Genomic DNA, 27,087 nt, shown 5'->3' with positions numbered 1-27,087 from the left:
TAAATTCCTAGGTACAGGAAATTACCCTAGAGTTGCATACTACTTGTACATTTTAGTTGTTGTTTATCTAATATAGTGGCTTTTGTAATCTGTATATGCTGATATTTAATGTGTTTTTTTGCACTATAGTAAACAACAATTTTTCTCTAGCTAATGAAAGCATTAATTGTAGTTGCGAATGCTGTGAATGTTGTATTTAGCTGTTAATCTGCTCTGTTGTTATCTTCTTCATCTAAGATCCTAAAGTGAATACTGGTTAGTTGAAGAAGGCTGTAGGGGGCTAATGTTTTTTTTATGTGCCCCACAATATTATTTTTTTCCAAGAATCTATATGATGTTTTTCTGTGTCTAGTCTACCTTGCTTCTTTACATTCCACTCAGTTACTGACTTGCACTCCTCCCCACCATTTCTCTTCCCAAATTTTTGTAAATACTGTAATCTAATTTGCCAATTTTTATTTATTTGTCTCTGTCTCTTATCAGCTTATAAGCCTAGTGCTGTAACTCAGTCTGCCCCCCTATTTAACAAGATAACAACAAAAAGAAATTCCTACTGAACTAAAAAGAAAACCCCACCTGCAACCCTTACGTGGACTACCCAGAAGTGCTTTGCTCAGGCTCACAGTGTAGGTGATATCCTACATTTTTACAGGTTTAACTATATAGTAGTGAGTGCTTTGGGTAACCTAAAAACAAAAGCAGAAATGTACCAGTGATCCCCACAGCAACACTCAGCAACACAATCCTTAGTTTTAAGCGCTTTCAATCACTTTTATTCTGTGACCTTCTTCAGAAAATACTTTTTCCTTTTTGATTACTTCCTTTTATATTCTTGAACAGGAAATGACATTTTATGACACCATTAATACATGTTTACCATGTGTATAAACCAATTATTGTCATGTATCAAACAATTCATATACGTTGTTAGCTAGATATTTATATAAAAAATTATTTAAATACAAATAATATAATAATTAAATACTTAAGTTACATGTATTTTAAAAAACATTTTATGTTGATTGTTTCGTTTAGTCCGGGGAGTTTATCTGCCCCTAAATATAGTTGCCAATATGCTTCTTTGCATTCTAAGATGTTATTAAAGTCTCCCCCAAATATAATTTTATCTACATTGTCCAACACAAAGAATTCAAATTTCTTGAATTCCTTGCAAATACTAGAATGTCTGAAAAGAGCATTAGTTATGTCACTTTTTCTGATTGCCAAATTGTGCTCATAAATCTGCCTTTTCAGGCTTCTTTTGGTCTTACCTATGTAATAATATTTGCATGTCACACAACTTGCTACATATACTATCAACTCACTGTTACAATTAAAGTAGTTTTGGTCTCTGTCTCTTTTATCAGCTTATAAGCCTAGTGCTGTAACTCAGTCTGCCCCCTATTTAACAAGATAACAACAAAAAGAAATTCCTACTGAACTAAAAAGAAAACCCCACCTGTAACCCTTACATGGACTACCTAGAAGTGCTTTGCTCAGCCTCACAGTGTAGGTGATATCCTACATTTTTACAGGTTTAACTATATAGTAGTGAGTGCTTTGGGTAACCTATTTGTAAGGGCCAGCACACCTGCGGACCTACCCTGAGGCCGTACATTCTCCCCTTTTTTAATCTTCTCTGCCTTACCTCCGATCAAGCTTTGTGAATTAGTGTAATTCCCGTCTTAGGCCACAAGATGGTAGCAAAACAACAGGCTTTAAAATTTGTATTCTGTACTTCTAGCTGAACTCCTCTAGCTCTATCTAACACCTACCTCCAGCTATTCCTGTAGGATCTTTACATCCTGATATCCCCCCTCCCCTAGAAAGGCATAAAACAGGATTTTATTTTCTTATATCAACAGTACTTCATCTAGATGGCTCATTCTTTCTGTCTCTTAACTCCTGCTTCTGGGCTTTTTACTAAATACCTACTCCTCTTATACCTAGAACTAAGGACACCCTTTACATTTCTTGTTTGGAAAGTAATTAAAGAAAGTGCCAATTACCTACTCTAAGCTGTATAAATCTCAGTCTCACTGAATAACTGATTACCTCTCAGCTTCTCTCAGCTGTAACCCGCTCCGTTCGCCCTGCGGGCTCACTCTGCTCCCCTACCCTATCTCCAATTCCCACTCACCCCCAGGGGTCCTAAACTTATACTCCATTAGCCACACCTACTCTCCCAACCATCCAATCTAATACTTCTATCAATCTATATAATTTCACCACACCTCACCTATTTCACACTTTCCACACCTCCTACATCCAGTACCGCCTTCTAAACCTCTTAACATATTTCTATACCTATCTCTGCTTCAACACAAACAACTTTATAATACCCTTACTTTTCCTTCGTCTTGCTTTCCCTGTTCCTGCTATAGGTATACAAGAAACTCTCTAAAATATGTCCTCAACAACTAAACCTATCCTAACCAAATCTATAATACTATATACTCTCTTATCTATTCTCACCTCTGCCTATCTTTTCATCTAAATTAATAAAGTTAATCATGACTACTTCAACTACTCTCCTAAACAAACAGCTAGTCACAACTACACCTTTACCCATTTTCAAATAAATATCACATCCACACCCTGCTACCTGCTAGCCAAATATCATCGACTTACTCATATTAAATTCAATAATACAACTGTAAAAAAACTAAAATACCTAACCAGCTTCCTTATCTACCCATCTTCTGCCCTAAAAACTCCTACCTTAAAAGATGGCGACATCCACCCTAACCCAGGCCTAACAAACATTCCAACTTTTACAACTCTTTCTACGACTCCCCCCACCCTAACTACCCAAACTTGTTTCTCAAATTCTTTACTTTTAGATCATCTCAATATCTGCAGTATAAATAATAAAATTGCCCATCTCCATGCCCTCCTTGATATTCATTCTTTTCATATCCTCTGCCTCGCAGAAACCTGGTTAAAACCTGCAACTAAAGATAATGAAATAATCCCCCCAGGTTACAATATATTGAGACTGGACCGCATAAAATGTAGGGGTGGGGTGTAGCACTACTGTATAAATCCACTCTACAGATCTCCTCCATACCCTATAACCCACCTCAAGGTAGTAAAGCTGGTTCTTATCTTCTGACTTCAACTAAACACTTCCAAAGCCCTTTATATTATCTGCATCTACCTACCCCCTGGTAATAATATCTTCTCCATAACTGAAGACATTCTAATCTGGGTATCAACTTCTTACCCACAAGAAACCATTATACTTGATGATTTTAATATTGACTGAAATGTGTAAACACAGATAATCCTACATCTCACACTAATCTTCATGGCTTTAGTCAAACTATCCCCACCACCACTAGACTTAATAAACCCAACAACAAAGAGTATCTTAGATTGGATACTCATTAATAAACAACAACAAATATACAAGGTAGAAACTTTACCAGATAACTTACGTGATCATATGCTAACTTACATTGTAAAACAAAAGAATGACATCCCAAACACCCCTACTTACAGAATCTCTCGAACCAACAAACATTTTAACCCTGTATTATTCCAAAATGAACTTAGTGCCTGTAACTGGTACCCACTAAAAACTCTCCCTCTTGAGCAGGCAGTTAAATATTTCAACTCTAAATTCTTAACTATCCTTGACAAGCATGCTCCTAAACGTTCTATCAGAATGAAGTCCAAACCTGCCCCCTGGCTTTCAAAAGAAACTAGACAACTCATATTGCTTAGGAATAAATCTTGGAACAAGTGGAGAGCATCCAAAAATATATCTGAGCAACAAACATTTAGACAGCTAAGGAATACTACTAAAAAAGGCATATTTACTGACAAAAAAAACCTACTACTGTAAACTACAGCAATCTCACCATAACAACCCAAAAACATTCTGGTCTAGCGTTAATAGACTCCTTCACCCAGGACACTCCAGCACACCACCCCCTCTAGGGTTGGAAAACAATACCTCCCTTCAAACTGCAAATGCCTTGAATACCTTCTTTACAGACACCATAAAATCTCTAGCCTGTCAACTGTCCACAAACAAATCTAATCCCCTAACCTCTTTACCTAATACTTTCCCAGAATTCCAAATACAACCCATCGCTACCTCATACATCCAAAAACTTATACATAAACCTAAGCCATGTACCCCCTCTGGAGACCAAATACCATCTGAATACCTGCAAAAAGCAGCTACAGCAGTTGCTTATCCTGTATCCATCCTTATAAACAGAACCATAAATGAAGGAACAATCCCAGATATCTGGAAAATCTCCCACATTATCCCTCTACATAAAGGCGGAAACTCCAATGAGTATTCCAACTACAGGCATATAGCTCTCATCACCCTTAGCTAAAGTTATGGAAAAATGCATTTACCATCAACTAATTAACCACTTAACCCAACATAATATACTAGCTAACTGTCAACATGGTTTCAGGCCATTTCATATTACCACCACAGCCCTCCTATCTTTCATTGATACTTATCAATAAGAACCGTAACAATAACATCCTCTCATCAGCACTCTATTGATCTGTCAAAAGCCTTTGACATGGTCAACCACCTCCTACTCCTAAAAACTCTTGAATCCCTTGCTCTTGACACCAAGGTTATTCTCTGGTTTAAGTCCTACCTTAACAATAGGCAACAAGCAGTCCTTTGGGAGAACAAACTATCTTCCCACCTGCCTGTCTCCCTTGGAGTGCCTCAGGGCTCCATTCTCGGTCCACTTCTATTCTCAGTATTCATCAACGGCCTTTACTTAGCAATCCCTCAAGCTACCTGCATACAATTTGCAGATGATTCCATGCTCATATGTTCTGCCAACTCCACATCTGAACTACAATCCCTAACCCAAACAGTATTCAACTTAGTCGAGGCATGGTTTCTAAACCATTGCCTCCTTTTGAATGCCAAAAAAAACAAGCTCTTACTCTTCACACGTAACAGTAAGCCCCCCATCAATGTCTCAATCAAATCAAATAATGGCACCATTATAACCCCAGACTCTACCACCAAACTATTAGGAGTCTTAATTGACAATAACCTTACATTTGACAATCATATAAATAACACAATAAAAGCCCTAAACAGAAAATTGGGCTCCCTATATAGAATAAAACCCTTCTTAATACCAACAGCCACTACAATTGCCCACTCTCATCTAATCTCCACTATTCTTTATGCTTCCCCCATTTATACCAACCTAAAGAAAAATAATCTCACTAAACTAACTCCTATAATAATATTGCCAGGTTTGCCACTGGGAACCCATTCAGAACTCACCACTGTCTGAACCTAAAGCAGCTTGATTGGCTTGAACTAAAAAACATTTTGATACCTTCCCGACTTACCATTGTTCATAGGATATTCTACCAACCTAACAACACACCGATACTCTCTAACCTTATTACCACCTATGCAAACCTCAATTCTTTATGCTCTTCCACTAAACTACTAGCTAGCATTAGCAAGTCTAATAACTTGGCAGGTGACTCCTTGTTTTCTAATACTGCTGGAAAATATTGGAACATGTTGCCATCAGATCTAACAGTACTTCCCTCCTTCCCACTCTTTAAGCAAAGGCTGAAGCAACATCATAAAACTCACTGGTTATGCCCTTGCTGTTATCCTGACTAATTGTCTGTATTCTCTTTTGCCTTTTTTCTCTATCCTGCCTCCCCTTACCTTTTATCACTACATATCCCTGGGTAGCAGTAACTATCTGAAATTATTGTTGCAAATAGGAGATGAAATAAACTGTGAACATATTGTAAATAACCTCTCCTATCTTAATTTGAAAGAGTATCTTGTTCCTTTCAAAGTTTCTTTTTTTTGTGTGTGTTTCATAATTTGCATACTTTCTCTCTAGCCAAGGCTCTCCAATTATTTTTAACAAATTTTTCTGTAAATAATTTCTTTTGAATATGGTATTTGCTTAAATAGTATAACTTTGTAATTACTGCTCTCTCATCTTATTTTGTCTTACATTTTTCTCTTATAATTGTACATTATAAACTTTTAAATGTCATTGTGGAGCTTTTCTCCCCAGGCCTACACTGAAAATGGAAATATATCCAGTTGGACTAGCCCGGTTAACAAATGTAAAATAAATAATAAATAAATAAATAAGCACCTATCCAGGCATGTCTAAGGGTCAGCTGCCAGTGTTTTCTCCTGTCTACCTGATGAATCTGGGCATTTTGGGACAATGCAGCAATTGCCTCATGTACACAGACAACCCTCTCCTCCTACCACCCAACACTACAACCTGTGAGAGATGCACTTAAATAGCCAAACTGGAAGCAAAGCTCTCTTCACCCAAGACTGGACTAGACAGTCAAGAGGAGAGGGTAAACACTTGCACCACACCACACTCATCACATAGTTCCTCAAAACCTACACCACCAAAACACACACGTAGAAACACAAAACACGCACCTACATTCATGGAGGCTCTCAATAAAAATCTGCCCTAGCAACAGGGACCTCCAAAGCAGAAATGCAAGCAACCTCCACCCCCCCAACACAACCCAAATGGCACATAGCCCACAAACTCGATGTGCCACTCAACCACAGCCCATAAAGCATAACAATGTACCCACCACTCTAGTCATAGGTGACTCTATAGTCAGGTATACTGATGTTCCACTCACCAAGCTAAATAAAGAGAAAGTTACTGTCAGCTGCCTGTCGGGTGCCAGGATCCACCACATAACGCACATACTCAGGTCTCTCCACAACAAGTACAAATATGACTTTGTCACTGCACATGTTGGTATGAATGACCTGAGATGTACCTCCCTGGACTACATGAAAAGAGACAAGAAGGAGCTGTCTGATCTTGCAGCCTAATCAGGTATGACCCTAGCCCTGAGTAGCATCCTGCCATTACCCAGAATGATACCACAGTACAAGGACAAAATGATTGACTTCAACAATTGGCTAAGCTACTGGTGTCATTCTAAGGGGATCCAGTATCTGTCTGCCTGGGATGACATGATTGACAGAACACAGTGCTTTGCCAGAGAAGGTCTGCACCTGTCGCCCTTGGGATTAGGGATACTGGCTAACGCTCTTGACACCCCTATGGTGCCTTTTTTAGGCAAGGTTCAAATGACAAACTCACCACCGTAACAAGTACAAGCAAGCAAAATCTGAAGGTAATGCTACTCAATGCTAGAAGTCTAAACCTCAAAATGCACTCACTCGAGGCACTCCTTAAAATGGAGGACACAGACATCTGTGCAGTGACAGAGACCTGGTTCAAGGCTCCAGAGAGCACCCCCTACATTACCAGGCTATAATTCATACCACACCTTCCGACCACCTAACCTGGACCAAAAAACTAAAGGTGGAGGCATGCCCAAATTCATTAAGGATAACCACACCTCCAGGCTAGTTGCTCAGCCTAACACATCCGAGGTTATCCAAGTGCAACTAACTCTGGGCAACACCGCAATCCAAACTTTAACTTGCTACGGATCCCCCACCATGCCCCTGGATTCCCACTCCTCATTTCTTGATACTTTGGAAAATATTAGGGTACAACCAAACAACCTAATAATGGGCGATTTCAACTACCCCACCATGAACTGAGAAAACTACTCATGTACCAACTCTTTTGCTCAACTTTTCTGGAATTCATAAATTGCAATGCTTTGGATCAACTTATCCACACCTCCACCAGGGGCAGCAATATCCTAGATCTAGTCATTACCAACATGGGCAACCAGTGTTCCACACCAGAGGTCAATTCATCGTTGGTGAGATCTAACCACAGGCTAATCATCCTAGACATCCACATCTCACCCCACCCCCCATTAGGGAAACCACCATAAAAAATTTATCCAAAGCCAATTTCATGCTTCTTAAGACAGAAGTGGTAAGCTTCACGACACCCACGGAGATGGACAATAGAGGTACGACTGCTGAATCCTACACAGATGCACTTTAATAAGCACTTACACGAGTATACGGATCGTGCAATTCCTAACAGAACCAAGATGAAATCCTCCAAAAAAAAGGAAGTCAATCTGGTGGTCCCCTGCCATAAACAAACTCTACAACAGAAGAAAGAAACTGTTGCAAAAAAAGAGTAAAATCCCAAGATTGGATGAAGTCCCTGGTCAGCCTCAGTAAAAAGATGAGATCCCTCATAAAATCCTCCAAAGCTAGTTACGAAAACAAAATCGCCACTGATTCTAAAGACAACCGCAAAGCATTCTATAGATATGTCAAGAATCTCAGTGGCACCACTCAGATCTGCTCTGAGTTACAGCACAATGGCACTAAATATACAGAACCAACAGATATTGCCAACATCCTGGCAGATAGATTCAGTGCTAACTTTACCCCCCTTTCACCCCGTAAAGGGCCCATCTCTATACCGGAAGAATGCAAAGTTCCTGTAATCACGGCTGCACAGGTAAAATCCACACTCTCCAAAGTCAAGAACACAGCATCCAAGGGAACTGACAACATCCCAGGCTGCGTTCTAAGTATCATGTTCAGTCATAGCCTCACCTCAGGCTTTGTGCCCACTGAATGGCACACAGTGACGGTTATCCCACTCCACAAAGGGGAGCCACCACGGACCCCGGGAACTACCGCTCCATTAGCCTGACGAGCCTGGTCTGCAAGGCTATGGAACATATCATCATGGAAATTATAAACAATGACATTGGTAATCTCCAAACTCTGGACTCCACCCAGTTCAGGTTTGTAAAAGGCAGATCATGTGTCCTAAACCTGATAGACTTCTTTGAAGCGGTCACCATAGCCATAGATGAGGGTAAGGTGGTTCACACAACCTATCAATCTCTCGCCAAGGCTTTGACACCATCCCCCACTCTGGAATTATAGATAAACTCACTAAACTAGGTATAAATCCCTATGTCACAAGATGGGTTGCCAAATGGCTCACTGACAGAACCCACACTGTGAAATTAGCAGATTCCAAATCAGACTTCAGACCAGTGACAAGTGGAGTACCACACGGTTCAGTCCTGTGTCCTCTCCTGTTTGGTATCTACTTCTCAGAAGTACAGGCTAACACAGAAGGTCTTTGGCTAATGAAGTTCGCAGATGACTGCAAACTAGGAGCCATAATCGAAACGCCTAACGATGTGGACATCCTACAAAAGGGCCTCACTGAGACAGATGCCTGGTATCAAAGCCATGGCCTCAAGCTCAATGCCAAAAAGTGCATTGTCATCCCTTTTGATAAAAACTCTGTACCCATGAACTACCACATAGGTGGAAGTCTACTTAACACCAAAAGTGTGATAAGAGGACCTTGGGACACAGGTGGACACAGTAGTCTCTCCTTTGATAATCACATCGCCACAGTAGTCAGGAAATCCTTCTATGTGGCACACCTCATCACAAAATGTTTCGCATCCAGGAAAAAAAGAGGTCACTGTTCCCCTCTACTAGTCACTCATTAGACCCATTATAGAGTACAATGCCCCTTTTGGTATGTACCTCAGAAGACAACTACAACAACTAGAAAGACCGCAGAAATACCTTACAAAGAGGATTACCAGCCTCAAAAAGATGCCCTACGCAGACCATCTCAAAAAACTCCAGCTTTACTCCGTCGCATATCGCCTACTCAGAAGCGATCTCTGCCTAACATACAAAGCTATGTCAAACCCAGAGCTGTTGGACATGCTCCACTTAAAGAAATCTCAATCTCTCCGAGCTACACGCTCTAGGGTCCTAAACCTTGTCACCACAATAAACAGAACATGCTGGAGGGATAGATTCCTGTCCCAGAGACTTCCCATACTCTGGAACAAACTACCTATCTATATCAAACAAAGCTCCTCATTAGCACACTTCAAGAAAAATCTTGATGATCGTATGGGAGATAGGAAATTCACCCCTGGGATCACTTCTGTGGCTCTGCTTGACATGGACACAGGAAAATAATTTTCTTGGGTGGCAAAAGCCAGGGTATCATTTTGTCTAGGCTTATATAGGCCCTAGAGCCAATAGTCTATTACCTACCTATGATGCTACAGGTGTCTCTCAATACATCCCCCACCTTATTATTTACTTCCATCACCTCTACTTCCACCCCAATAAACAGCATGGTGACCATGGGCTGCTACTCCCAAATTGGAAATACTATCCTACACTTCTTTTTTAATGAAACACAAATGTCATTTCTTAGCTTACCTCAATCTGTTAGCACAGCCTTTATCTTCATTTTCTGTGCCATACAGTTCACTTTGTCAGCTCCATGTGACAGATCACTTGTTTACATTTCAAGGACCATAAATGTGATCATCAGAAGAGAGGAACAAAAACTAAAAATGTATGGGAGGAATATATGCAAAGTCTGACACTACAGCCTTTTACAGTATCTCCCTACAGTAATATCTGGGTTATATAAGCAGGGGTGTGGGAGCCCAGTCCCATTCTCAAGTGAGTGCAGAGGGTGAAAGCTCCCTTGCTTAGAGTGCCTTTAAAATTGTTACAGTAAGTTTCAGAATTTTACCTTATTTTTCCTGAATCAGAGCTTATTTTCGAAGTTCCAGGACTCACACAACCAAGTGTCATACTCTGGAAGCCCATTGTGACACCTAACAAATGCATGTTAAATATAAATCCATTACGGACCTGTGAGGTACACAAGTAACAATGTTTCTGTCCCACATGCCATAGCCCTTATTATTCTCTGTTAAAATCCAATACTTAGCTCTGAACCTCTCTCACTATCCTAAATACCACTACCAAGCCTTATAGTTTTCTTACCAGTCTCTTGCAAGGTACCTTTCCCAGAGGCTTTAGTAATGTCCTTGTACACTAGATCCACTGGGTTGACTTTACTCACCTTCATGGGAAACTTTATACTAAAATGCACTGGGCTGCCCTGACACTTCTGAATACTGTAGCACTCACTGCACACTGGCTATGTACATTGGGAAACATGCCAAGGCTTATCCCTGGCTCAGCACTACTCATTAGGAAGTCAAATGAAACTGGAGAACTTTCCACTGAACACAGCCTTTAGACAATAAATCCACCACAAAGACAAGAACAAATGTGATTTAAAACACTTGCTTATTGATTACTTCAGCATTAGCTGTCTGGGCTACAAAAGCATACATGTAAATTTACAAATCTAAAATGTCTCAGATGTAACTAGACATATGCACTTACATCTCTCATCATTTTTACTGCTTCTCTTGTTCGTCCCAGCTTTCTTGCACACATCGCCAACCTCCTTTTAATGTAAACCAATACATTAGTGTCTCGTCCTTGATTTTAAAAGAAAGAAAAAAAAAAGACAAGGTTAAAATACAGATATATCAAAAGGAAATTCCCTGGCACTAGATGGATAAGAGCCTGAATTGAAGCTATTATGAAAAGCACTGAAACTAAAGTACTGCACAGTGATATGGGGTTCTGCTCAGCATCATTAACATGATTTCTGCAAATAAACCATGTGTTAGTACAGTTTGACAAAGGAGAAGACCTGCAAGGGAACTAGTTTCAGCAAGCTTCACCTACGAGATTCATCTCTCATGCTCTAGCGTCATTAAATGACAACCTCAGACAAATGTCAGTTGCAAAGTGCTTTCTATTCCAATTAAGCAAGCTCCAAGAGTGCCACATAAAGAACATGATAATAGTACATCTCAAAAGTTTCCTGTCTGTATCTGACCTTTGTAATCCCTATGCCTGCTGTGTGTGCCATTTGTGATACCTGGTGTATTTCCTTGTGGCACTACTTGTCACAACACTAATCCTTCACAGGGACACTAGCAGACAGATGGGATTGGGGGGGGGGGGTACCTAGAATGAAGACATATGCACCAATTCAAGATAAAAACAGATAGTTTCCTTGACCTACACAGACTTTAAGTAGATTTATGAGAACACTTATCTTGGTAGTTTTTATGACTGAATTGTCACAGCTCAATAACAGAAGTGATAAAGGTCCAGATAACACTTCACCATGAAAATTATTTTTAAAGACAAAACCATTAAGATTCTGCAATGACAGTTCCCACTTATAAAATGGGTCCATCACTAGCAAGGATAAAGCAAAAGAAAAAAATCATTAAAAATCAGCTGACAAGCAAAACACATAAACACCACCAATAAATAATGCAGACTTCTATTCCATGATCTCCTTCAAGTTACATCCTTCTCTATGCCATGAAGAGGAGCCATAGTTTTCTTATACTTTTGTCTATATTCCTATGAATGGCATCCTTAAGCTCCGTATTGAACCATACTGCCCACGTCACCCTGCCTTACTCTTTTACCCTAACCCCTTTCCAAAGATGTCTGCATGATGTTTTTTATCCACAAGGTTTTTGTCCTTGTATTTATCTACTCTCTCCAATTTCCTTGCCAGAAAAAGATTTCTAGCTTTATAGCTTAACATTTTTTGTGTTTCTGCAGTCTCATACAAAAATGTTTTGCCTTTTGTCCCTCGCCTGTGGTGAGTTACACTGCTGCATGTTGGTGGCTAGGGGTAGTTATACTTCTAAGTCTTGTACACCCTTCAATCCTTGGGATTGACCAATACTTCAATCAATTACAATTTTGAATGTGCCCATTTATCTAGACCCACTTGAAAATAAAACACTTAAAATATATAATACAATAAAACAGTTAAAAGAAATATAAATTCAAAAAAGAAAAGAAAAAAGCAGAGCTAAAGTCAAATGAGAATCCTAAATCTGAGTGCCAATGATGGCCCAAAGGCCTACTCAGAGGTAAATTCCTGAAAATGCTAATACAGCAAATGTTACATGCCTTAAAATGTATGAAAAGAGACCAGACTACTTAAGCTTCAAGTTGGGGATTGCTAGTCCTTACAAGACAGGCAAGTACAAAAAAAAAAAGAATGACTGACAGGATACAACTGAACAGCTCGTTAAGACAGGAAAGATCCTATTACATGGCAAAAAACAATAGTAGAACTTAAACCTGATCCTTTGTCTGAAGAGAGCCAGTACAAAGACTAAAAGGATATGACTAACTTAGGAGTGTCGACGAGCTCCAATAAGTAACTTGGTGTTGAGTTTTACACCCACTGAAACCTGAAAAGCTGTGTTAGGAAGTCTCAGGTACACAGTTTTACAGTAATTCAAATGAAAAATTATCAAGGCCTGCCTGCAAAGACACCAACAGGTCTGCTGATGGAATATGTGCTTAATTCGGACAATACTCCTCAGATGATGAAAATAACACTGACAATTAAAGGCATGTGGTTCTGGAACATCAAGACATCCATGGAAGACTACTCTTTAGATAAAGTAACTTTAGCATGAACTCCAAAAGTTACTAACCCCTGTACTTGATGTAATGCTCAGTGATAAATATAAGCCCTGCATCTGGAATAAAATGCAAGAGTTGAATCTGAGCCTCATTTATCTCATCCATAAAATGACAGCTTCTATACAGTCCTCAGTAGTTTCAGACTAAATAAAAGAAAGCTAAATATCAGTAACACTTGCATAATAGTGACAGTATAACATTCTAATAGCATCCAGTGGTCAATCTATTTAATTTGATTTATTTATTTACTTACTTACCATTTGCCGCTGCTGGGTAAGCCACCCAGCAGAGTAAACACTGGCTGTAGATGGTGGCCACTGTTGATGTGGCATCCTGATCCCACGTACAAAAAATGGAAAAAATGGCTAAATTCCACCCAGGCCATAATGGCAGGGAAAACAATCAATTATGAGTTTTACTATAACAGCAAAACAGGAGAACAATACAAAGGTATGAAGCAAACAAGATATCAATTGAAACATTGGATCACATAAATACACATTTAAAAGGAAAACATGTTGCAAGTTACAATCAAGCAGTTATCAAGGGAATATCTAACCACATCTAATAGAGCATGCTTATCAGACAGGACCAAGACAAAGTAAACCGTTGATCTCTTGTTATAAAACAGGGCATTAACCACTTGGCTATATGCAGCGTTAGTGCTACAGCCAGCTCTGAACCTAGAATGGTGTTGAGACCAGAGCTCAAGAAATTTGGAAAAGAATTCAAATTGTCTGCTCACCGTTTTCTCAATAACTGATAGCTTAGTAAGATGTCTGTGTCAACAGTGGAAATCTTGAAGCTGGGTGTGTTTCTACCATATACCAATCCACAAAAAGGACTGAACACTCCAGAAAATAAATGGACCGAGGCTATCTAAACAAACAAAACAAGCTTAGTTGATTCAAAGGTTAAACTAGAAGTAGTGGGATTCAGTCTTGAAATCAGTCATCTGCATTCTTCCAAATCAACAAATTCCAACTTGTGCTAGCTGTAGACAAGCATACCATTAACATACCCTATGAAAGCTCCATGGAAAGTGTTGTGTGTGATCCAGTCCACCTTGTTAATAAAAAAGAAAAAAAAAAAAAAACAATTGGCAGCCACTTTACAATGAGACACATGACATGCTTTCTAGACTGCACAGTTTGTCCAACAATCAGAAAAGTCTGGCCAACTGATTGTCTGCAGCACAGATGTCTCCAAATGGTACTTAAAATAACTATCCCACACACCCTTGTCCTTCAGAAGACAGGAACACTTCCACTGGCATTCCATCCTTTGTGTTACCTTGTGTAGATTGTGGAACGTATACTGGGGTTCACTCAAATCTACACAGGAAGGGAACAGACAAACAGAATCAAAGTGGTCTACAGCTGTGGCTACTATGAACTGTTATATTCCATAGTCAAGATGCCAGGATTATCAGCTGTGCAGTTCAAGAAGAAATGGTCAAGGACGTTGGGAAAAGAAAATCACAGCTAGTTATATAACTCAAATACTTAAGTCAGTTCAGTAGTGGGGGGAATAACACATGGCAGCTGAAAACAAGTGAACCGCCAGACACACATGCATACTTAGGCAGTTATACTTCTATGTCTTGTACCTCCTTCATCCTTGGTATTGATCAATACATCAATTAACATTTTTGAAGACAGAGTCTATCCCATTATCTGAGGTGACCACACCAAAGGAAAAACAATCCAGATATGGCAGATGCTGAGCCCTCAACCAGGCACGTCTCTGAATTACAGACCCATTAGCTGTTGCCCTACATGATGTATCCACAGGATCATGATCCAAATAAAATTCCATCATTATATAGCCTACTAAAAAGCTATTCCAAGAACCACCTACTAAGATCCTCCGACAAAGTATTGGTTGACATATCTAAAAGCAGAAATAGCTCTGGTGACTCCCTATACTCTTCTACTATTGCAAAAGTATGAACTCCATCCCCCTAGATATTAGGTCCAACGGAAACAAAAATAACTTCAAAACACTCCTCCAGACCAATTTAAACAAGTCTTGGCTATGCAGTTGTTCTGACCCTGGATAGGTCCCCCAGGCTAATCTTCTGTGCAAGCTTATAATCAGGATCCCTCTAGATAATATTCTCAAATATCTCTTAGTGTACTATTTCAATCATTGTAGGAATGTATCCAAATAACTGACTGTGATGCCACCCAACTGTAATGTATATTTTCTCACAATGTTATTTTACATCATATAATTATTATATACTTATACATGTATATTATATGCTTACATTACAGTAGTACATCAGTACATTGCAACAGCACCTGTCTTCTGTACTGTATTTTAACAGCTTGTGTATTGTATACTGTGTAAGGTATTGTCTTTCTGCACTAATCTTTGTGGAGCTTTTCTCCCCAGGCCTCTGCTGAAAACATGATTCATGCCCAGTTGGACTATCCTGCTAAACAAATGTGAAATAAAATAAAGAAAATAAATCATACTCTCATTTCTTGGAGTCCTTGGCCTCTTGTGTAGAGATGTCACATAACTCAAGCATCTTCCATTTCAGATCCTTATCTGACATCCTCTTAGCCTCAGCCCTCATCTTCACCAGCTGAGATCCCTAATAACTATGTATGTGTGTCTGGCAGTTCAAGGGTCTGAAGGACAGGATTGCAGATTGTAAACTTTAACCCAAATCTGTTGAGTATTCGACTCTCCCCATCACTGGGAACTAGGTATCTGGATGGAGCCAAGACAAATCCCTTGGTAGAATCCAGAGAAATAAAAGCTGAATCAGCCAGAGGATTCATAGGCAAGTACTAGGCTAGTTGCTCTTGCAGGTTATTTTAAGCCAAGTCAATTTCCCTTTCTGTGCTTGAATTAACCTATCCCATTTGGTTACAGACTGGCCATTACCATAGTTAATAATTATTACCCCAATGACAATAACTGGTATCAGACCATACATAATTTGAGGAGACCCATGCATGGGATAAAGCATTTAGAAGCTGACTCCATTCATTAGTAGTAAAGGGGGCAGTCCTGGGGTAAATTTTTTGTTTCTCATCCACAGATCCAAGTTGTGCTTCAATATGGACAGATATGAACTTTGTTTTATGTGGATGGGGAGTCTGTTTCAGAGCAGCAATATACTTTGCGAGATATACATGTCCCTTTAAACCATGCTGCTGATGCTGCAGAAGAGGTTTAGATCCCTAGACCAATTATTTCTGATGCCATCTGACTTGCTGATGTGCAGTAGATTCAACAGTATTGGGTCAGAGGATGCCTTGCATTCCAGATAAAGATCACCTCTTAGCAGTCTGTAGGATACACAGTATAGTGCCAGGGCTTAGAGGTGATCCATATAGGACAAGTTGTATAGGCCTTGTATACTTTAATAAGGTATCTCTTTGTTGGCAATCAAGTTGTTATATGTACCTTGCCAAATACATGTAAAAGAGGGCATTACACTCAATAATTGGCCTAATGAGGACTGAGTAAAGGAGGCAAGGAAATCCCTAGATCCGGACATAATCCCTTTGTTTACAAGTTCTGCAATATAGAAGAGAAGGACCTTCTTACAACAATGGCTACATGCTGGTTAAAAGTTAGGTAATTGTCCACATAAGTTCCCAAATCTTGAAGAAGTGGGTCAACTCTTATGGGTGTATTGTCAATGTGGTAGTTCCTTAGGGGAGACAACTTCCCAAAAGGTACAATAATGCATGTTTGGCATTTGGTTGCAGTCATACCTCTCAGCTGTCCAGATTTTTGCCTCAAATTTGTGGTCTTTTCTTCATAAAACTTGTGATTTTCTGTATTTTTGTGGCAAATCAGTGTGGACTGAATTCACTAAATAATGACAATCACTTGAGTTTCAGACTTCATATGCTTCAGAAAATGAATGGTAATACAAAACCTTTTATTCTAGCAACTTTCAAAGTTTATAAGAGCAACATTTAAAATTTTTCCCTATTTTGGGGGCTTTGATCCCCCCAATATTTTTGTCTTTGTCCAGATTTTTTGTGCTAAGACAATGAGAGGTATGGCTGCAGTCCTTTATTTTGGCATCAATTATTTATTTTGGAAAACCTTCCTGAAGGACGGCTAATTCATCTGAAGATTCAGTGACTGCTCCTAGTTTGTAGTCATCTGTAACCTTAGTTAGCCAGAGAGCCCTTTGGTACTGGCTTCTAAATCAGAAAAGTAGACGACAAACAGGAGAGGTCCTAGTACAGAACCCTGCGGGACACCACTGGTGAATGGCCTCTTTGTGGAGGTAACTTTCCCTATTTTGATTTCCTGCATCATATCTGTCTGTCAGCTGGAAATCCAGAGGGTGACATAGGGCTTTATTCCCAGTTTATTTAGCTGTTCTACTATGCCTGAGTGAGGAATTGTGTCAAAAGCTTTGCCCAGGTTGATGCATGCATTTCTTGTACAGAAAAGTATGGGAATCCTTAACCCTGTAAAAGCAGTTAGGCTTCCTGGAAGCAGGGGAGGACAAATTTTGCTCCACAGACATATCAGCAAACAGATCCACCAGATCATTCATAACTAGTGGAACACTAAGTGTCACAGCCTCAAACAGGCCCATAGTAGCTTAATATCTGAGGTAGGCCTCTGAAAAGTCTTTTGACTCCCACTGGAACTCTTCCTACATCACATTAAGGGCATTCCCAAAAGGAGAAATCCTCTGTGGGAGAGATATCTTAGGTGCCACACTCATAAGATGCAGCAAAAAGAATCTGTTGCAAGTAGGCTAGTTCATCTGCTTCAAAATCAGGGGTATCTGACTACTTCACAGTAGGTCAACCCTTCTTTTCTGGAAAGGCCACACATAACATGGGTATTTCCACAGTTAGCTGCTTGGACTTCAAGAAAAAATGAAATCTAGAGCCAGCGGAAAAATGTTGTTGGGTAGAAACCTGTGAATTGGAAGGGACCTAGGCATCACCTGACCTAGGCCATGACAGGCTGGCTGGCACTGGCTTGGCCTTCAGGGCTTTGTGCAACTTGGCTAAGTAAAGAACCACCCTGGAGGCCATGTATTGCAAGTGGGCAAATAAGACATTGGTCCAGTACTGGGAACCTTATCGCAAATACGCACTTTAGATGCACCTCCCTCACCTTTGATAAAAAGAACATAAGCTTCCTAAGCTGTGGTTCCCCTCAGCATTGGAAGGCATGGCACAACCTTCAGTTTGAGGGCATATGCAAAAACCCATCAGTGTGGTGGTCTGCACAGCGGTCATACCAGAGGCTCCAACGAATACTGACTTTGAAAATGGAGGGCTAAAAAGCACCTCCTTGTGTCCAGAGTTGCTGGATCTAGGGAGACCCACATTATTCAGGGAGATATACTTGGTCTCCTCAGGTTTCTCCCTATTATTTTACCAGAGTGCTGTTTCTTAATAGGAATTCTCCCAAAGGTCTTGGCTGACACCACAGCAGCTTGGAACTAGGCATATACTATTTTTAGCTGCAAACTTTGAGAGAGGCTTAGCTCTCTTTCTGACTGTTCTTTGAGTGAAACCATCACAATACAGACACAAGACCACAATGTGATCTGGTCAGAGGCAGAACAGACAAAAGACATGGAAGTCTTTATGTGCAACATTGTTCCCCACAAGCTATGTAATTATTTACTTCTACAGAAGATTCCAAACCTGATTCAATATGAGACATGACTTGCCTATAAAAAATATAGCAACAGACAAGAAAATCCCTTAATGGATAAGAAATGCTGAGACCATTCACACTAAACTGTGCAGCAAGAAAGCTCTGAAGATGGTGTCAGCCAATGCTCCTCAAGCCACTGACCTCTTTATGTACAGTGGAAAGCAGTTCAACAAAGCCTTGGGGAAGGTACAGCTCCTAGAAGCCAGACCAGCTGGTAAGGACACCTATGGTCAGGATATCCGTAGAAGTAATACCTACACCAGTTAATAGTATGATGAACTTCAATGGTTCTACTGTATCATTTGGGCAGACCTTACTTTTTTAGGGCAAGCCTAGAACTTTGCCTTTTGATTCATAGATTCATAGATAACTACTAAGCTAACTGCCCTTGCGAGCCAATTTAAGCCTAGCCATTTATCCCTTGTGAGACTCAAACCCTGCACCTTGTGTTTATAAGGCAAACACCTTAACCATTAGGCCACCCTCCCAATCCCTTTTCACCTCATACACTATAAAACACCCACTTCTCTCTCACTAGTATCTGTATTATGTGTTAAGAATCCTTCAAGAGTATTTTTCCCTTTTTTCTCATACATTACTATTTTTAAAATATCTCCTTCTAGCCAATAGGAAAGAAATTATATGCTATGGTATCCTCTCCTAGAAAAGCATTTTATCATACTGCAATAATTTCTTAGCTCCTGATGAAGAGTTCCTGGATCTTTATTGGTCTAAAGAAAACTATTATATCACCTCAAAATGCACAGATACTGAAATACAGGTCACACTCATTCCCAAAATAAGGCAATAAACTGAAGCAATCCTCTTAAAATCTTCATTTTTTTAAAGAATTCAAAGACCTACGTGCTTTTAAAATAAAATAACTCTGTTGTAGGTCAACAGTTACTCACCTGTGCACTCTACATCTGTTTAGGTTTAGGAAGATGTTTACTTGTTTTTAAGGTAACAAAACCAAATTTATGATGAACTTAAATTACTGATATAATTGTGCTACTATTAGTTAAACAGGTATGACATTTTCAGAGGTTTACACAGTTTTAAAGAGGCACAGAGACATGAGTTGTCAGTAGTATCACATCTTTAGTGCAGTAAATTTGTAAAGAAAATTATATTTTAAGCCAGTCTGCAGTTTTTGAATGCGGGGGAGGTAATCAATACAATGTTGTCTCATTTCATTCAGTTTGTCTTTCCATTAATTTAATTATTTCAAATGGCCACAAAAATTAGCTGACTTATGAAATCATGCTTACTGTGTTGTGCTTCATACTGGGTTCCATGATGCTGCAATTGCTGGCTACGTCTGTAACAGCTTTCTCCTGCTTTCAAAGCCTGTTTAAATAGCTTTTCTGCTTCTACAATGGTTGTTGCCTCCTCTTCAGCCAGTAATATATAAGCGGTGGCAAAGCTAGAAATCAAATGATTTTCAGTCAGTCTAAAATGTAGAGTAAAACCATTACGGTAATGGAAAAAGAAGCTATGTACTTACCATGATGTTCCATCTGTGTTGCCCATTTTCATTCTTCCTCAACGGATGGGTTCGGATCCAACACTTGGATCTGACTCGGCTGTTACACTAGCTTGTGGGTTCCAACAAACTCTCCAGCTCCTTTCCTACGCATAATGCACCATCCATAAAGTCTCTCAGATCCTATTACAGCTTAAGAAAGAAATTATAAAAGAACTGCCATAACTGGAGTTCAACACAAATGACATATGGTGTCCATAAGAATCTCATTCCTTCAGAAGTCTTTGAGAACTAGAGAGGGGGATGGAGAATTGAGGAAGAATGAAAATAGAGAACACAGATGGAATGTTATGGTAGGTACATAACTTCTTTATCTGATTATGTCAATTTTCATTCATTCCTCAAGGGATGGGACAGAGTCCCCAGCTACCTGAATTCCTAGGTGGACTCTAAAGATGGATATTCCTGACTACAGTTGAGCTCATCCCATCAATACCAGATCTAGTTTGCAATGAATGATAAAGGTATGAGGATTTGCTCAAGCTACAGCTGGATATAAATTGTCCATGGATACTCTAGACTGGAATACAGTGGAAGTAGCCATAGATCTAGTTGAATGAGCTCTTAATGGTTTTGGCAAGGGGAGATTCAATTTGTTGTAGATAAATGAAATGCAATCTGTCAACCTTCTAGCTAGAATTACCTTTGGAACTGATTTACCCAACTTACTATGTGCAAAGGAAACAAACAGCTGATCAGTCTTTCTAACCTCTTTTGTTCTGTGTAGGTAGAAAAGTAATTGTCTATGAACGTCCAAGTGCAGCAAATATTCTCCTTTATTTGCAAAGTTTGGGAAGAATACTGGCAGGTTAATGTTGGATTCTGACACCACCTTAGGAAGGAAGCGAGCACTGGTACGTAAGGTGACCCTATCCTTGTGGAAAATCAACTATGGGGGCTTAAAAAATAAGGCTTGAAGTTCTGAAATTCTTCTAGCAGATGTAATTGCAACTAAAAATACAGTTTTCCAAGTCAAGCATTTTAAATCACATTTATTTATTTTATTTAACATTTATTTTACCAGGATAAATCCAACTGGACAGCAGGTGTCCATTTTCAGTGGAGTCCTGGGGAGAAAAGCTCCAAGGAAGTAACAGTGTAAATACATAAGTTAAATAACAAAAAAGCTAGCATATAAGGTAAAAAAAAACAGTTAAATGCAAAACAGTCACATAGTACAGTCAGGAGGTTACATTTCTACAATAACAGTACAATCTGTGTAAATAAGATACTCAGGAGTAGGTCGATATTTGTACAGTCAGGAGGTTACATGTCTACAATAACAGTACAATCTGTGTAAATAAGATACTTAGGAGTAGATCGATATTTGTACAGTCAGGAGGTTGCATGTCTACAATAACAGTACAATTGGTGTAAATAAGATACTCAGGAGTAAGTCGATATTTGTACAGTCAGGAGGTTACATGTCTATAATAACAGTACAATCTGTGTAAATAAGATACTTAGGAGTAGGTCGATATTTGTACAGTCAGGAGGTTGCATGTCTACAATAACAGTACAATCTGTGTAAATAAGATACTCGGGAGTAAGTCGATATTTGTACAGTCAGGAGGTTACATGTCTATAATAACAGTACAATCTGTGTAAATAAGATACTCGGGAGTAGGTCGATATTTGTACAGTCAGGAGGTTACATGTCTACAATAACAGTACAATCTGTGTAAATAAGATACTCGGGAGTAGGTCGATATTTGTACAGTCAGGAGGTTACATGTCTACAATTACAGTGCAAGCTGTGTAAATAAGATACTCAGGTGTAGGTCAATATTTACAATATTCACAAGTACCACCTTGAAGGTGACAGTATGATGTACGCATTGGAGGCTTCAACGGGTAGTCTGCCTACAGGGCAGTGAGGATTCAAGGGGAGTCTTTGCAGGTACAGAGAGGGTTAGCAATGAAGTGTGACCTAAGGAGGCCTTTGAATGTGCTTGTGTGATTTTGTAGCCCGAGTTCAAGTGGGAGGGTGTTCCATGCTTTTGCAACCTCATGAGAGAATAGAGCTTCTCCAGAGTTGTTCTTACATGGATTGACTTCAATCAGGGATTTCTTTCTTGATTGTAGTTCCCTGTTGGAGTTGTGAAAGTTAAAATGTCAGCTAGGGCAGGGTTTCTCCCAGGATGGTATACAATTTGATGAGCTATGATGAGTTGGTGGTAGTGCAGCAGGTTTGGAAATTCTAACCAGTGTAGTCTAAGTAGGGATTGGCAGTGGTGGTAGTGTGATCAAGTATTGGCAGCGAACCTAACTATTTTGTTGTAGCATGTGGAGAGTTTGTTCAAGTCGGTTTTATTAATGTTGGTAAGAACTGAAGAGGCATAAAGTAAATGTTGATAAGAGAAGAGTTCTGGCTATTGTATTTCTGGACTCAGGGGTAAGGAACTGTTCACAACAATAGAGCCACCCTAGTTTTTTATAGACTTTAGAGAGAGTTTGGGATATGTGTTTGTTGTATTTACGTTGTTGATCAATAGTGACACCTAGCAGTTTGGCCTCAGTTACTGGGGTGATGAGGGTGCTATTGGCTGACAGGATGGTGAAGGTGGGGGCACAGTGTTTAGTTGGGTGGAATAGCATTAACTGCATTTTTTTGGCGTTTAGTGTCAGTTGGTAGTTTAGCCAGCTCTCTACCTCAATGAAGGATTCTTGGGCTTTACTTTGTAGTAGATGGATGTTGGGTGCTGAGCAGATTAGGGTTGTGTCATCTGCATACTGGACAATATTGGCTTTAGTGGTTGCTAGGTGGAGATTATTTGAAAATATGTTGAAGAGAAGGGGGCAAGGATTGAGCCTTGTGAAATACCACATGTGACAGGGAATGGGGGGATAGGGAGTTGCCCCATTTGACAGATTGTGAGCGGTTGTTTAGGTAACTTTTAAACCATTGCAGGGCGGGGTTATTGAGGTTGAGTTCAGAGAGGCAGGTAAGGAGTTTGTTATGGGAAACTGTATCGAATGCCTTGGATAAGTCTAGGAAGGTGGCAGAGACCAATTTCCCTTGGTTCCTGTGTGAGTTTATGGTATTGGAGATTCAAAGGGGAATGCGTTAAAAGTTTGCATACCAAATTCAAATTCCATGGTGGTATGGGATCTTTATAAAGGGGTCTGAGTAGAAGAGTGCCTTTAAAAAAGGCTTTGCACAGTTTAGAGGAAGCAAGGGACGAATTCTGAAACCCCACATGAAAGTTAGAGATTGCTGCAAGCTGAACTTTAATAGTCGAACTAGCATCCTCATTAAACAAATTCAAGAACCGAATGAATCAGGGCTGAGAAGGATTCTACCTGTTTCTACTCAGCCCAATAAACATACCTTCTCCATTTACTTCTGTAGAGTATCCTCATAGAAGGGTTATGGGAAGAGTAAAGTATAGAATGGACAGGTGAAGAGAGCATCAGTTGCCTGGCTATTAAGGGAACCAGATCAACCATGCAGTCAGCTTGAGATTTGAGATGCCTGGGTGAACCATGCCTGTCAGCAGAGACAGAAGGTCTGGAAATGGAACCAGAATCCAAGATGGGTACAGAAGATGAGGCCAAAGGAAGGGAAAACAAATCTGTTGAGGCCAGTACGGTGCAATGAGGATGACACTTCAACCTGGCTGCATTCTTAAGGAATTTGGGAATTAAAGGAGTCGGAGGATAAGCATACCGAAGACTGGGGGGCCAATTGTGGAGTACAGCATCCTTCAGTGACTCCCTGGTTGGGGATTAGGGCAAAGAAGCTGCTGCACTTGTTTAGGAAAGATGCAAAAAGATTGCAGCAAGGTTGCCCCCACTGATGGAAAATCATATCCGTCACCTTGTTGTTGAGAGACCACTCGTGAGGTAGAAAGATGGACCTGCTCAGTCTGTCTGCTATCATGTTGGACTTCCCAGGAATATGCACTGCAATCAGAAAGCAGTTGGAAGAGATCACCCACTGCCACACACTTAGGGCTTCTCAACACAGGGGGGTAAGATCTGGTCCCCCCTTGTGTGTTGATGTACCAAACTACTGACATGTTGTCTGTTTGGACTGCAACTGATTCGAGAGGGAGAGAGTTTTAGAATGCTTGCAACACCAAAAGCACTGCTCTCATTTCCAGAACATTGATATGTAAAGTTGGCCTCTTTGGGGGGAGATCTTCAAGTGCCTTGGACCGGCTTCCCCAGACAATACTGCCTCCCCACACACCTAATATGGGAAGTATCCATGGTCACCATGGCCTTGGGCTGACAGAGTGAAATAATGGCCTTACAACAGTTGTTGAGACTGCATCCAACAGGAAAGATACCATTTACATACTTGAGTTATTCTTACCTTTATCAACATGGGTTGAGAGAGAAGTGACTATTGTGTTTGTAGCATCCACTGCAGAATTCCCATGTGATATCTTCCTAAAGGAACTAATATTACTGCCACTGACAACAATCCCAGGGCTTGCAGAATCAACTGGGCTGAAATTCTGGTACTGCAAATTATTTTCTTGACCTGATTTCTTATTGTTTGTACTCTCAAAAGAGGAAGAGATGCTACCACAGATACTGTACTGAACACTGCTTCTATGAATTCCAATGTCTGAGTTGGTTGTAATTGTGACTTGTAAATGATGGTTATTCCAAGATTTGAACAAGTCTGCAACACTTGGTTTCATGCTTGCACCAGTTGATGTCTAGTCATAGTGGTAATGAGCAAGTCGTCTAAGTATGGAAACACCCAGAATTCTTGCAGTCTCAGGTGAGCTGTACTACTTCCATACACTTGGTGAACACCCTGGGGGCTGTGGTGAGGCCAAAGAGCAGTCCTCTCAACTGGTAACGACTGGCTCTCAGCCAGAAGCATAAGTTGTAGCCCCTGAAAGGGAGTTTGAATATTCCTTAATCAAGTTCCTTTGCAGTCTTGTGAAGTGTGCCAAGTAGTTTAGATTAGACATCGGACAGCAAATGTTGCTGAAGCATAAACTCACTTCCCAAATCTGTCCAGTGCCCCAGATTCTCTGTTAGTGGGATGGACAGTGGAACTCTATTCAGTGAGTTCCTTTTTTATAGCTGCCTCCACGACCGTTGAATCAACTGCTACCCATTTAATCCAATGTTCTCCTCCTACCGATGGAGCCAGAATTCTGTCTGGTCTCTTGGGGATTGGCTCAGTTGTATCAGGTTCCTTCCACACTCACTTAGAAACCAAATCAATAAGTTCATCAGCAGGTGGAGCAATCCAAGAGGAAGACGGGCCAGTCCCAGAAGCATCAGAAATACTGACTCCTCAAGGAATTGGGTTTTGGGCAGACCAACCACCCTTTTAAGGATCTCAAGAATGTCTCCAAATGAGATATCATCGGGTGGCAGTTTTGGAGACCCTTCTCCCTCATCAAAGTCAGTATCCTCAGTGATGGACTCCTGGAGAGGAGAGTTCAAGCACCTCCTCTTGCACATCCTCTTCCTAGGGACTACTTCTGTGGGATGATCCGGAGAAGTATCAGAAGAGATGTCAATTCTTGGCTGGGTGGGCTGGAAGTTTTTGGCTGGCTGTCCCCGTGGAGAAGAATGCTGAGAATCACGGTGCAAAGTCAGCTGAAATGTCGAGGGTGAATCTGAGGGGGAAGGACCCATCTGACCTGCCCGAACAGAGAAAACCCTCCTCACAACCTTGAAAGCAGACAGCTCAGGAGTGAAAGAAGTCAATGGAGCTGAAAAAGCAAGTTTCTGGCCCACCAATTCCCTCTGCTCCCAGAGCAGTCTGCCCAAGGGGAAAGCCAGAGTCGAGCTGTCCAACGCTGAAGCTCTGAAAGGAAGAGATGGCTCCAAAAATCTCAGTCTCAATCATATCCCCTTGGATCTGACCTGGAAGTTGCGGCTCCAAGAGTCGTCCAGATCCGAAGATGTCAGGGCTGGTGCACTCAGAGTTACAGTCAGATCCAAAGACAAAGCTCTCTTTGGATCTAAGAGCCAGGAACACTCAGATCCAAGGACTCTTAACAGTAAAGGTTAGGTCAGAGAAGGAGTTATCAGTGGAGTAGTAGATGGATGGTGTTCGTGACCTGAAGGGGTACGAACCATGAGAACTCCCTTCTGAAATTGCTCTGTGAAAAATATCCTTATCAATCTTTGCACATCTGCCTCCGTGAGACTTCTGGAAGAACAAGAGGTCACCACCAAAGGAGAGTTAGAGTGCTGCTCCAAAAAAGGGGAGGGCATCCTGGACAGTACCGGATCCACTCCGGGTGAACATATGGTATGTTGCAATGGTTTGGGATCCAGGGACTTCAGATCTGAATTATGTTTTGTCAGTTCCCAGGTCATTGGATTGGAAAGATATTTGGTCGAATCCCAAGAGACTTTGGATCCAATTTTTTCCTCTTTCTTCGGCTCCGAGTATGTAGAAGCAGAAGTATCCAGAGATCTGGACCTTTTTGAAGGGTCCTTATAGTTTGAAATATTGGAGATTGAACTCCAGGTATGGCCTCATAGAAAGGAGTCGGCAACAAACCCTTTAAAATTAATTTATTCTTTCTCTCAGATACAGCACGTGGATTGAAACCATGACAAATGTTGCAATCTTGGT

At 40.4% G+C, this 27,087-nt stretch overlaps 1 protein-coding gene across 6 annotated transcripts in view; it reads right to left on the bottom strand.

The window, feature by feature from the left end:
• ST7 (suppression of tumorigenicity 7) overlaps positions 1-27,087 on the bottom strand; it is a 1,957,536-nt gene that overhangs the window by 301,210 nt on the left and 1,629,239 nt on the right. For all 6 annotated transcript variants that reach the window (XM_044088709.1, XM_044088710.1, XM_044088711.1 and 3 more), the window contains 2 exons: positions 20,248-20,402; positions 11,174-11,271 (listed from right to left, as the gene is read on the bottom strand). In XM_044088709.1, the coding sequence (XP_043944644.1) occupies positions 11,174-11,271; positions 20,248-20,402 (253 nt within the window). The remainder of the gene's footprint in view (positions 1-11,173; positions 11,272-20,247; positions 20,403-27,087) is intronic.

The sequence above is a fragment of the Protopterus annectens genome, chromosome 11.part0, assembly GCF_019279795.1.
Source record: "Protopterus annectens isolate FY-2018-M chromosome 11.part0, PAN1.0, whole genome shotgun sequence".
In the NCBI taxonomy this organism is placed as follows: Eukaryota; Metazoa; Chordata; order Ceratodontiformes; family Protopteridae; genus Protopterus; species Protopterus annectens.
This window is presented reverse-complemented; position numbering and strand designations above follow the sequence as displayed.